This window comes from Oncorhynchus tshawytscha, linkage group LG02 (assembly GCF_018296145.1).
Source record: "Oncorhynchus tshawytscha isolate Ot180627B linkage group LG02, Otsh_v2.0, whole genome shotgun sequence".
Classification (NCBI taxonomy): Eukaryota; Metazoa; Chordata; class Actinopteri; order Salmoniformes; family Salmonidae; genus Oncorhynchus; species Oncorhynchus tshawytscha.
Window position 1 is genome coordinate 12,414,683 of NC_056430.1, and position 13,991 is coordinate 12,428,673.

Consider the following 13,991-nt stretch of genomic DNA (forward strand, 5'->3'; position numbering starts at 1 on the left):
CACATAGATCACAACAACACACAGTCCTAGTGAATACAGAAAGCTAGTCCATACAGTCCTAGTGAATACAGAAAGCTAGTCCATACAGTCCTAGTGAATACAGAAAGCTAGTCCATACAGTCCTAGTGAATACAGAAAGCTAGTCCATACAGTCCTAGTGAATACAGAAAGCTAGTCCATACAGTCCTAGTGAATACAGAAAGCTAGTCCATACAGTCCTAGTGAATACAGAAAGCTAGTCCATACAGTCCTAGTGAATACAGAAAGCTAGTCCATACAGTCCTAGTGAATACAGAAAGCTAGTCCATACAGTCCTAGTGAATACAGAAAGCTAGTCCATAAAGTCCTAGTGAATACAATAAGCTAGTCCATCAGGTCCTAGTGAAAACAATAAGCTAGTCCATAAAGTCCTAGTGAATACAATAAGCTAGTCCATAAAGTCCTAGTGAATACAATAAGCTAGTCCATCAAGTCCTAGTGGAATACAATGAGCTAGTCCATCAAGTCCTAGTGGAATACAATGAGCTAGTCCATCAAGTCCTAGTGAATACAATGAGCTAGTCCATCAAGTCCTAGGGAATACAATGAGCTAGTCCATCAAGTCCTAGTGGAATACAATGAGCTAGTCCTTAAAGTCATAGTGAATACAATGAGCTAGTCCATCAAGTCCTAATGAATACAATGAGCTAGTCCATCAAGTTACAGTGAATACAATGAGATTGTCCATCAAGTCCTAGTGAATACAATGAGCTAGTCCATCAAGTCCTAGTGAATACAATGAGCTAGTCCATCAAGTCCTAGTGGAATACAATGAGCTAGTTCATCAAGTCCTAGTGAATACAATGAGCTAGCCCATAAAGTCCTAGTGAATACAATGAGCTAGCCCATAAAGTCCTAGTGAATACAATGAGCTAGTCCATCAAGTCCTAGGGCTGACAGCCATCAATACTACTATGCACAGTAAGCCTACTAGTAGTCCACTTTAGAGGCAGCACTAAGCAAGCCATAATTGTCTAATAAGTCAAGTTCTCTGTATCTTGTCAACAACATATCAACAATGTGCTGACAAAAACAAAAAACATCATCAGCATCAACATCATCAAAAACATTACCATCGTTCTCCTCAACATCATCATTCCTAGCCTTCTTCCTTCTCTTCCCTGTATTTAAAAGGGCTATGGCCATAGTGGTGAAGGAGTGCTTGCACCTGTTAGTGTAAACAGTGGGGAATCTAAACAGGGAGCCAGAGGGTAAGACCTGGAACTCATGCTGTAGGGGCTGGGCACAGTCAGACAGGATGGAACTCATAGTGTAGGGGCTGGGCACAGTCAGACAGGATGGAACTCATAGTGTAGGGACTGGGCACAGTCAGACGGGATGGAACTCATAGTGTAGGGACTGGGCACAGTCAGACGGGATGGAACTCATAGTGTAGGGACTGGGCACAGTCAGACAGGATGGAACTCATAGTGTAGGGGCTGGGCACAGTCAGACAGGATGGAACTCATAGTGTAGGGGCTGGGCACAGTCAGACAGGATGGAACTCATTGTGTAGGGGCTGGGCACAGTCAGACAGGATGGAACTCATAGTGTAGGGGCTGGGCACAGTCAGACAGGATGGAACTCATTGTGTAGGGGCTGGGCACAGTCAGACAGGATGGAACTCATAGTGTAGGGACTGGTTAGTCAGACAGGATGGATTCTACATTCCTCTTCCTTGTCTGTAGTACAGGTCAGTCAGACCTGACTGATGAGGGATTTGAGCCAAAACATGATAACAGCACAAATAAAGCGAAGAACCATGTAAAGATACACACATTTTACTACCCTTGTGGGGTCTTAACATTTATTTCCATTCAAAATCCTATTTTCCCTAAACCTAACTACTAACCCCAACTACTAACCCCAACTACTAACCTCTAACCCCTAACTCCAACTACTAACCCCAACTACTAACTCCTAACCCTAACTACTAACTACTAACACAAACTACTAACCCCTAACTACTAACCCTAACTACTAACCCCTAACCCCCAACTACTAACCCCTAATCCTAACTACTAACCCTAACTACTAAGCATAACCCTAACTACTAACCCTAACTATTAACCCTAACTACTAATCCTAACCCTAACTACTAATCCCAACCCTAACTACTAATTGTGACACTAACCATAACCCTAAAATAGCTTTTGTCCTCGTGGGGATATGGGAAATATCCCCTCTTGGTAGAATTGTCCTTGTTTTACTATCCTTGTGGGGACTTTTGGTGATTTCCGGAACCCACAACAATAGTGATATATATATATACACACACACACACACACACACACACACACACACACACACACACACACACACACACACACACACACACACACACACACGGTCAGGGCAGGCATCAAACACATTTCGAGACCTTTTTTCTTCCTTTTTATGAGAGACCATAATATGAACCAGCAGGAGAAAGAGTCTGTGCCCTGGCAGAGTACTTGACATGGGTTCAAATACTATTTGCAGTCTTTCAAATACATTGAGCATTTGTTTTAATAATAATAATACTATATGTGACTTATATAGCACTTTGAAAGGACCCAAAGTAGCTTTACAATTGTAGAAACTAAACAAACAAAAAAACAGATGAAAAAACAGAACACCAGACTAACAACAGGAAGACACAGAGATGAAAAAAACAGAACACCAGACTAACAACAGGAAGACACAGAGATGAAAAAAACAGAACACCAGACTAACAACAGGAAGACACAGAGATGAAAAAAACAGAACACCAGACTAACAACAGGAAGACACAGAGATGAAAAAAACAGAACACCAGACTAACAACAGGAAGACACAGAGATGAAAAAAACAGAACACCAGACTAACAACAGGAAGACACAGAGATGAAAAAAACAGAACAACACCAGACTAACAACAGGAAGACACAGAGATGAAAAAAACAGAACAACACCAGACTAACAACAGGAAGACACAGAGATGAAAAAAACAGAACACCAGACTAACAACAGGAAGACACAGAGATGAAAAAAACAGAACACCAGACTAACAACAGGAAGACACAGAGATGAAAAAAACAGAACAACACCAGACTAACAACAGGAAGACACAGAGATGAAAAAAACAGAACAACACCAGACTAACAACAGGAAGACACAGAGATGAAAAAAACAGAACAACACCAGACTAACAACAGGAAGACACAGAGATGAAAAAAACAGAACACCAGACTAACAACCAGACTAACAACAGGAAGACACAGAGATGAAAAAAACAGAACACCAGACTAACAACAGGAAGACACAGAGATGAAAAAAACAGAACACCAGACTAACAACAGGAAGACACAGAGATGAAAAAAACAGAACACCAGACTAACAACAGGAAGACACAGAGATGAAAAAAACAGAACAACACCAGACTAACAACAGGAAGACACAGAAACATAAAACAAAGAGAAGGGAAAGAGTGATGTGTCAGTGTCTGAGTGAGCGAGCAGGTGTGTCTTAGCCTGTCTGGAGTGCCAGGTGGGCAGGATTTGCACTTTAAGCACTCCTCGATTGATTCATAGCAACAGGCAAGCTTAAGCAAGCAAAGCTATGCTTTATAAATTGATTTGAAATAGAATTTGAACCCAGGTTTGCAGAGGACAGGAGGGAGGGTGTCTGCGTGCCAAGGGAGCATTCCCGTGCCCTTCAAAGTGTGCCAGTGCACCTCCCTGTTAATTATGTTTCTGCTTTATCAGTCCGAGGCAACAGCAGAGGCAGAAAATACACATTCCCTGTGGCTCCTGTTACCTCGGTGGGGAGCGGAGGCTCCGTGTATGTGTGTTCAAGCTGAGGAGCTGAAAGAGCCTCCTCTTTGTGGTGGCTGTAACACACACCTCCTCCTCTCCTCCACACAGATACCATCAGCCTCACCGTCAACAACACAGACTAGAGAACAGAGAAGAGACAGAGAGAAAAAAAAATAACTGGGAAGAAAGAGCTGTCGAACTGGTTGGGTTGTCTGTCTCCAGGCATGTTTTTGTCCTGGGGCCGGAAGCTTCAGCTCCCTCCCTCCTCTCTCTCCCCTCCTTTCTTTCTCTTTTATCCTTTTATTTTCCTCCATCAATGTGTAACCCTCTACCTGAGCAGTGTCCCAAGGATTAACCCCCAGAGAACAACAAGCTGCATTGTCCTGAGGATCAGCCAAGGCTTCGCGTTACCAAGTTCAATAGCCCCTCAGCATACGGAAGCAGAGGAGGCCTCCCTTTCTCTTAGTCTTGCTCTCTCTCTGTCACACAGGCACAGATCGCGTGCAAACAGAGACAGTCAAGACAAACACACACACATTCTTTCACAGACAAATCACAGCTTTGTTGTGTAGGGTATGGATCTCTTCCCTGTCAGGGGCCTGCTGGGGAAGTAACCTGGGTCTGTGATCAGTACCAACAACACAGGGCTGGGGAAGGTAACCTGGGTCTGTGATCAGTACCAACAACAAAGGGCTGGGGGAGGTAACCTGGGTCAGTGTCTGGGGAGTAAGCTGTGATCAGCAGGGCTGGGGGAGGTAACCTGGGTCTGTGATCAGTACCAACCAAAGGGCTGGGGAGGTAACCTGGGTCTTGATCAGTACCAACAACAAAGGGCTGGGGGAGGTAACCTGGGTCTGTGATCAGTACCAACAACACAGGGCTGGGGAGGTAACCTGGGTCTGTGATCAGTACCAACAACAAAGGGCTGGGGAGGTAACCTGGGTCTGTGATCAGTACCAACAACAAAGGGCTGGGGAGGTAACCTGGGCTGTGATCAGTACCAACAACAAAGGGCTGGGGGGGTAATGTACCAACAACACAGGGCTTTATAACCTTGATCAGTACCAACAAACAGGGCTTGTAACCTGGGTCTGGTCAGTACCAACAACACAGGGCTGGGGGAGGTAACCTGGGTCTGTGATCAGTACCAACAACAAGGGCATGGGTCTGTGATCAGTACCAACAACAAAGTGTGCCAGTGCACCAACAACAAAGGGCTGGGAGGTAACCTGGGTCTGTGATCAGTACCAACAACAAAGGGCTGGGGAGGTAACCTGGGTCTGTGTCAGTACCAACAACAAAGGGCTGGGGGAGGTAACCTGGGTCTGTGATCAGTACCAACAACAAAGGGCTGGGGAGGTAACCTGGGTCTGTGATCAGTACCAACAACAAAGGGCTGGGGAGGGCTGGGGAGGTAACCATCAGCCTCACCGTCAACAACACAGGCTGGGGAGTAACCTGGGTCTGTGATCAGTACCAACAACAAAGGGCTGGGGAGGTAACCTGGGTCTGTGATCAGTAGACAACAAAGGGCTGGGGAGGTAACCTGGGTCTGTGATCAGTACCAACAAAAAAGGGCTGGGGAGGTAAAGGGTCTGATCAGTACCAACAACAAAGGGCTGGGGGAGGTTGGGTCTGTCAGTACCAGGCACAAAGGGCTTGTAACCTGGGTCTGTGATCAGTACCAACAACAAAGGGCTGGGGAGGTAACCTGGGTCTGTGATCAGTACCAACAACAAAGGGCTTTCTGGGTCTTTTATACCAACAACAAAGGGCTGGGGATAACCTGGGTCTGTGAAGTACCAACAACAAAGGGCTGGGGGTGTAACCTGGGTCTGTGATCAGTACCAACAACAAAGGGCTGGGGGAGGTAACCTGGGTCTGTGATCAGTACACAACAAAAGGGCTGGGGAGGTAACCTGGGTCTGTGATCAGCCAAGGCTGGGGAGTAACCTGGGTCTGTGATCAGTACCAACAACAAAGGGCTGGGGAGGTAACCTGGGTCTGTGATCAGTACCAACAACAAGGGCTGGGGAGGAGGTAGCCTGGGTCTGTGATCAGTACCAACAACAAAGGGCTGGGGGAGGCAACCTGGGTCAGTCAAGACAAACAACAAAGGGCAGGTTCTTTCATCAGACAAATCACAAAGGGCTGGGGAGGTAACCTGGGTCTGTGATCAGTACCAACAACAAAGGGCTGGGGGAGGTAACCTGGGTCTGTGATCAGTACCAACAACAAAGGGCTGGGGAGGTAACCTGGGTCTGTGATCAGTACCAACAACAAAGGGCTGGGGAGGTAACCTGGGTCTGTGATCAGTACCAACAACAAAGGGCTGGGGGAGGTAACCTGGGTCTGTGATCAGTACCAACAACAAAGGGCTGGGGGAGGTAACCTGGGTCTGTGATCAGTACCAACAACAAAGGGCTGGGGGAGGTAACCTGGGTCTGTGATCAGTACCAACAACAAAGGGCTGGGGGAGGTAACCTGGGTCTGTGATCAGTACCAACAACAAAGGGCTGGGGAGGTAACCTGGGTCTGTGATCAGTACCAACAACAAAGGGCTGGGGAGGTAACCTGGGTCTGTGATCAGTACCAACAACACAGGGCTGGGGGAGGTAACCTGGGTCTGTGATCAGTACCAACAACAAAGGGCTGGGGAGGTAACCTGGGTCTGTGATCAGTACCAACAACAAAGGGCTGGGGGAGGTAACCTGGGTCTGTGATCAGTACCAACAACAAAGGGCTGGGGGAGGTAACCTGGGTCTGTAATCAGTACCAACAACAAAGGGCTGGGGGAGGTAACCTGGGTCTGTGATCAGTACCAACAACAAAGGGCTGGGGGAGGTAACCTGGGTCTGTGATCAGTACCAACAACAAAGGGCTGGGAGAGTTAACCTGGGTCTGTGATCAGGACAAGCCCAACACAGGGCTTTGAAGATTAGCCTTTTCTCTCTTCTCCTCTCCTCTCCTGTCCCCAAACCTCTTTCCTCTACAAACTCTTCTCCCTTCATCCCAGCCTGCCCTGAAATACTGAAGATAAACATAAACCACTCCTGTGTGTCACCAGGCGTAGAAAGCAAACACACACGTGCACATACCAAGGTTTTGAAATGTTATGGTGTCTCCCAAATGTCATGTGATCTATCGAAAACAATTTAACAGTAGGCCTACCACTAACTTTTGCATGGGGAAATGTTTCCCTCCCTGAATGACTGCTCATATCTAATCACAGAGGGACTTTTTTCATCTCCAGTCCATAACTACTCTAGAAAACAGCTAACTTCATACAATTCCACACATTTTCCCATAAAACAAAGAGAAAAATGTGCAGGTTTATAGCTAATCTCATGCCGTACGGGGGATGCTGCGGTGTGTGGTAGGCCAGTGAGCATAGCTGTACATACCTCATACCCAGAGGTCCTGGGCATCTACTTTATGTCATCATGGTGAATGTTCTAATTCCAGACAGTGCAGGTGTAGACGGATTGGTTACGTACCTAGAGGGCTGCTCATCCAGTGGACCACCACAGCAGCCTGGCTGTCACAGGAGAGGTGGCTGAACGTCACATTGTTCACCTCATAGATGGCATGCTTCCCCAATGGGCTCCAGTTCACAGAGCAATCTGGCGGAGAAGAACAGAGAGGACGTATCACAATTAGACTATGTTAAAAGACAGAGAGGAGAGAACGTTGATGGACATAGATAAAAAACTATTTTCAATTTCAAAACAACCTTTATTAGCAGAAGCAGAAGCCCTTCCGACCTCATCTACCACACAGATAACCCACCTCACACCACAGATCACAACAGAGAGAGAATAGAAGAATGAGGATGGATCAGAGAGCTCAGAACAGAGAGCGTGGTCAAGATAGAGAGGTCAGAACAGAAAGCGTGGTCAAGATGGAGAGGTCAGAACAGAGAGCGTGGTCAAGATGGAGAGGTCAGAACAGAGAGCGTGGTCAAGATGGAGAGGTCAGAACAGAGAGCGTGGTTAAGATGGAGAGGTCAGAACAGAGAGCATGGTTAAGATGGAGAGGTCAGAACAGAGAGCATGGTTAAGATGGAGAGGTCAGAACAGAGAGCGTGGTTAAGATGGAGAGGTCAGAACAGAGAGCGTGGTTAAGATGGAGAGGTCAGAACAGAGAGCATGGTTAAGATGGAGAGGTCAGAACAGAGAGCGTGGTTAAGATGGAGAGGTCAGAACAGAACAGGGCTCCCTGGGTGAAGGCTGATGGACGGGAACGGCTGGGTGGGACTGATGGACAGGTGGGTGGGTGAGATGCTCTCTGAGCCAAGCCTGGGGAAGAGAATGTGCAGCCATGCAAGGAGCTTTCCCCTCTGCTCCCATCCCCTCCTCTCCCCTCCCCTCAGCTCCCCTCCTCTCTCCTCTCTCCTCCCCCTCCTCCCCTCCTCTCCTCCCCTCCCATCCCATCCCCTCCGCTCCCATCCCCTCCCCTCCGCTCCCATCCCATCCCCTCCGCTCCCAACCCCTCCGCTCCATCCCCTCCCATTCCATCCCCTCCGCTCCCATCCCCTCCGCTCCATCCCCTCCGCTCCCATCCCCTCCGCTCCCATCCCCTCCGCTCCCATCCCCTCCGCTCCCATCCCCTCCGCTCCCATCCCCTCGCTTCCCCTCCGCTCCCATCCCCTCCATCCCATCCATCCCCTCCCATCCCCTCCGCTCCATCCCATCCCCTCCGCTCCATCCCCTCCGCTCCCATCCCCTCGCTTCCCCTCCATCCCATCCGCTCCATCCCCTCCCATCCCCTCCGCTCCATCCCCTCCCCTCCGCTCCCATCTCCTCCCCTCCCATCCTCTCCTCTCCCCTCTGCTCCTCTCCCATCTCTTTTGTTAATGATCCCTATGTCCTCTCTTCTCTCTCTCTCAGGTAGAGGAAGAGGAGCAGCGGGCTGTATCACACACGCCCCCTGGCTCTGAGCTGCAGTCGATTGTGATGCTAAACCACAGAGACGCTTTTCAGAAAAGCTGTTCCCCTCTGACAGTCAAGGACAATAGCAGCCGACTGCTGGGAAAATCCGGATTTGCTACAAGAGAGAAAACTTTGACTTCTGGAGAAATTAACTTGGTGGTGGGGGGGGTGGTGGCTGGGAGAAGTTTGGTCAGGGATGGGACTCTGAGAAGTGGCAACTTTAGGATGGAATGGAAAGGGAAGGCAGTTTTCATGCAAGGCCATGTTAAATAGTAAACAGTAACAATTCTATAATTGTTTAAATGTGGAGATAACATTTAGTCAAGGCTTCGCTGTGAGAAAGACTCACTGTCTGTTCGGAATGTGACCCCGAGCTTCCGACCATTCTCGTCAGAACTTGACTGAACCTGGAGCCCCTGCAGAGAGAGAGAGAAAGAGAGAGAGGGGGATGGATGGATGGATGGAAAGACCACAAGAACAACTGGCAGACAGTGATACATATCAATACAACACAACCACGGTACCAACACTCAGATGCCACAAAATGAACCCCAACTAGGGAAAAAGACAAAGTCTGGGAAACTATAACACAGACCATTAAGCCCTGTTACTGTGAGGCCTACGGTAGTTCATTTGAATTTTTATTTGATTTATTTCACCTATATGGATAGCTGGCTGACTGTATAGCTGGCTGACTGTATAGCTGGCTGGCTGGCTGTGTGTGTAGCTGGCTGACTGTATAGCTGGCTGACTGGATAGCTGGCTGGCTGGCTGTGTGTGTAGCTGGCTGACTGTATAGCTGGCTGACTGTATAGCTGGCTGACTATAGCTGGCTGGGTGTATAGCTGGCTGGGTGGGTGTATAGTTGGCTGGGTGTATAGCTGACTGACTGGATAGCTGGCTGGCTGACTGTATAGCTGGCTGACTGTATAGCTGGCTGACTGTATAGCTGGCTGACTGTATAGCTGGCTGATTGTATAGCTGGCTGATTGTATAGCTGGCTGGGTGTATAGCTGGCTGGGTGGGTGTATAGTTGGCTGGGTGGTGTATAGTTGGCTGGGTGTATAGCTGGCTGACTGGATAGCTGGCTGGCTGGGTGTATAGCTGGCTGACTGTATAGCTGTCTGACCGTATAGCTGGCTGACTGTATAGCTGGCTGGGTGTATAGCTGGCTGGGTGGGTGTATAGTTGGCTGGGTGTATAGCTGGCTGACTGGATAGCTGGCTGGCTGGGTATATACAGTTGGGCAAAAAAGTATTTATTGTTGTGCAAGTTCTCCCACTTAAAAAGATGAGAGATGCCTGTAATTTTCATCATAGGTACACTTCAACTATGACAGACAAAATGAGAAATAAAATCCAGAAAATCACATTGTAGTATTTTTTATGAATTTATTTGCAAATGATGGTCACCAAACAAGCAAGATTTCTGGCTCTCACAGACCTGTAACTTCTTTAAGAGGCTCCTCTGTCCTCCACTCGTTACCTGCATTAACGGCACCTGTTTGAACTTCTTATCAGTATAAAAGACACCTGTCCACAACCTCAAACAGTCACACTCCAAACTCCACTATGGCCAAGACCAAAGAGCTGTCAAAGGACACCAGAAACAAAATTGTAGACTTGCACCAGGCTGGGAAGACTGAATCTGTAATAGGTAAGCAGCTTGGTTTGAAGAAATCAACTGTGGGAGCAATTATTAGGAAATGGAAGACATACAAGACCACTGATAATCTCCCTCGATCTGGGGCTCCACGCAAGATCTCACCCCGTGGGGTCAAAATGATCACAAGGTGAGCAAAAATCCCAGAACCACACAGGGGGACCTAGTGAATGACCTGCAGAGAGCTGGGACCAAAGTAACAAAGCCTACCATCAGTAACACACTACGCCACCGGGGACTCAAATCCTGCAGTGCCAGCTGTGTACCCCTGCTTAAGCCAGTACATGTCCAGGCCCGTCTGAAGTTTGCTAGAGAGCATTTGGATGATCCAGAAGAAGATTGGGAGAATGTCATATGGTCAGATGAAACCAAAATATAACTTTTTGGTAAAAACTCAACTCGTCGTGTTTGGAGGACAAAGGATGCTGAGTTGCATCCAAAGAACACCATACCTACTGTGAAGCATGGGGGTGGAAACATCATGCTTTGGGGCTGTTTTCCTGCAAAGGGCTGGCTGTATAGCTGGCTGACTGGATAACTGGCTGCCTGGATGTATAGCTGGCTGACTGGATAGCTGGCTGACTGGCTGTATAGCTGACTGGCTGTATAGCTGGCTGACTGGATAACTGGCTGCCTGGGTGTATAGCTGGCTGACTGGATAACTGGCTGCCTGGGTGTATAGCTGGCTGACTGGCTGTATAGCGGGCTGACTGGATAGCTGGCTGCCTGGCTGTATAGCTGGCTGACTGGACAGCTGGGTGACTGGCTGTATAACTGGCTGACTGGCTGTATAGCTGGCTGACTGGCTGTACAGCTGGCTGACTGTATAGCTGGCTGACTGGCTGTACAGCTGGCTGACTGTATAGCTGGCTGACTGGATAACTGGCTGCCTGGGTGTATAGCTGGCTGACTGGATAGCTGACTGGCTGACTGTATAGCTGGCTGACTGGATAGCTGGCTGACTGGATAGCTGGCTGACTGGCTGTATAGCTGGCTGACTGGCTGTATAGCTGGCTGACTGGCTGTATAGCTGGCTGACTGGCTGTATAGCTGGCTGACTGGCTGTATAGCTGGCTGACTGGCTGTATAGCTGGCTGACTGGCTGGATAGCTGGCTGGCTGGATAGCTGACTGGCTGTATAGATGGCTGACTGGATAGCCGACTGGCTGTATAGATGGCTGACTGGATAGCTGACTGGCTGACTGGCTGTATAGCTGGCTGGCACTGGCAGCCTTGCATATCAGATATCTTCTCATTTCCATCATTCTATGTAAGAAAAGGAAGCCCTCATCTCTGAGACAACATGCCACAAAATGAACCCCAACTAGGGAAAAAGACAAAGTCTGGGAAACTATAACACAGTTAAGCCCTGTTACTGTGAGGCCCACGGTAGTTCAATTGAATTTTTATTTGATTTATTTCACCTATATTTAACCAGGCAAGTCAGTTATTAAGAAGACATTCTTATTTACAATGATGGCAAACCCTCCCCTAGCCCAGACGATGCAGGGCCAAACCCTCCCCTAGCCCGGATGATGCAGGGCCAAACCCTCCCCTAGCCCGGACGATGCAGGGCCAAACCCTCCCCTAGCCCGGACCCTTCCCCCAGCCAAACCCTCCCCTAGCCCAGACGATGCAGGGCCAAACCCTCCCCTAGCCCGGACGATGCAGGGCCAAACCCTCCCCTAGCCCGGACGATGCAGGGCCAAACCCTCCCCTAGCCCGGACGATGCAGGGCCAAACCCTCCCCTAGCCCGGACGATGCAGGGCCAAACCCTCCCCTAGCCCGGACGATGCAGGGCCAAACCCTCCCCTAGCCCGGACGATGCAGGGCCAAACCCTCCCCTAGCCCGGACGATGCAGGGCCAAACCCTCCCCTAGCCCAGACGATACAGGGCCAAACCCTCCCCTAGCCCGGACGATGCAGGGCCAAACCCTCCCCTAGCCCGGACGATGCAGGGCCAAACCATCCCCTAGCCCGGACGATGCAGGGCCAAACCCTCCCTAGCCCGGACGATGCAGGGCCAAACCCTCCCCTAGCCCGGACGATGCAGGGCCAAACCCTCCCCTAGCCCGGACGATGCAGGGCCAAACCCTCCCCTAGCCCGGACCCTTTCCCCGGCCAAACCCTCCCCTAGCCCAGACGATGCAGGGCCAAACCCTCCCCTAGCCCGGACCCTTCCCCCGGCCAAACCCTCCCCTAGCCCAGACGATGCAGGGCCAAACCCTCCCCTAGCCCGGACGATGCAGGGCCAAACCCTCCCCTAGCCCGGACGATGCAGGGCCAAACCCTCCCCTAGCCCGGACGATGCAGGGCCAAACCCTCCCCTAGCCCGGACGATGCAGGGCCAAACCCTCCCCTAGCCCGGACGATGCAGGGCCAAACCCTCCCCTAGCCCGGACGATGCAGGGCCAAACCCTCCCCTAGCCCGGACGATGCAGGGCCAATTTGTTCGCCGCCCTATGGGACTCCCGATCACGGCCTGTTGTGATACTGTACAGCCCGGGATCGAACCCAGTCTAGACCGCATCGCAGCGCTAGATGCGTGTGAGTGAGTTCAAAACAAATGTTTTTAGTGACATGTGCCGAATACAACAGGTATTACAGTGAAATGCTTACAAGCCCTTAACCAACAACGCAGTTTTAAGAAAAATACATGTTAGGTAAAAAATAAGAAATAAAAGTAACAAATAATTAAAGAGCAGCAGTAAATAACAATAGCGAGGCTATATACAGGGGGTACCGGTACAGAGTCAATGTACCGGTTAGTCAGGGTAATTGAGGTAATATGTACATGAAGGTAAAGAGCCTATGCATAGATAATAAACAGAGAAAAGCAGCAGTGTAAAAGAAGGGGGAGGGGGGTCAATGCAAATTGTCTGGGTAGCCCTCTGATTAGCTGTTCAGCAGCCTTATGGCTTGGGGGTAGAGGCTGTTAAGAAGCCTTTTGGACCTCGACTTGGTGCTCCGGTACCGTTTGCCGTGCGTGTTACTAGATTTAATGGTGCAGAATTTGCATTGGTTTATTTATTCACCTATCAAATTGACAAAGACCTGAGTCCTAACTGGATATCAACATGTGCAACTTCATTTTTGCTCAAATCTTCCATTGACGTCAAGGCATGATTTATGTGAAAGTCTTGAAATCTGCCTGTTTCTCTCCCCCTCACAGGATGTGATTTATGTGAAATCTTCCTGTTTCTCTTCCCCTCTCAGGATGTGTATTGATGAGGCCCCCAACCAGTTCAAACCCCGCTCCCCCCATCAACACACACACAAACTCCCACCTCTCCCTGCCCGAGTCACCGACCTGCACCTCCAGATGTTTGTGCTTGAAGTGAAGCAGAAAGAGGGGGAGCGGCTAGACCACCATGGCTGAACAGGAGGAGCCATCAGCTGAGGTATCCACCATCCTCATCACTCACTTCCCTGTGCTTTCAACCCAAACATTACCTATTCATCACACGAGGTCATACAACACGGTCTTCCTCTCTTAAACAGGTTCTCCCATATTTCAACACACTCTTTTCCCCCCACTCTATTCCTTTCCGTCTCTCTGTCTAACACGTTGGGCTAAAAACAC

General features: G+C 49.3%; 1 protein-coding gene across 1 annotated transcript in view; it reads right to left on the reverse strand.

Moving 5' to 3' along the window:
* The window catches only part of LOC112221725 (interleukin-17 receptor D), a 55,295-nt gene that overhangs the window by 12,844 nt on the left and 28,460 nt on the right, over nucleotides 1-13,991 (reverse strand). Inside the window, exons 2-3 of the mRNA XM_042330420.1 lie at nucleotides 9,095-9,161; nucleotides 7,312-7,437 (exon numbers count right to left, since the gene is read on the reverse strand). Of these exons, the coding sequence (XP_042186354.1) occupies nucleotides 7,312-7,437; nucleotides 9,095-9,161 (193 nt within the window). The remainder of the gene's footprint in view (nucleotides 1-7,311; nucleotides 7,438-9,094; nucleotides 9,162-13,991) is intronic.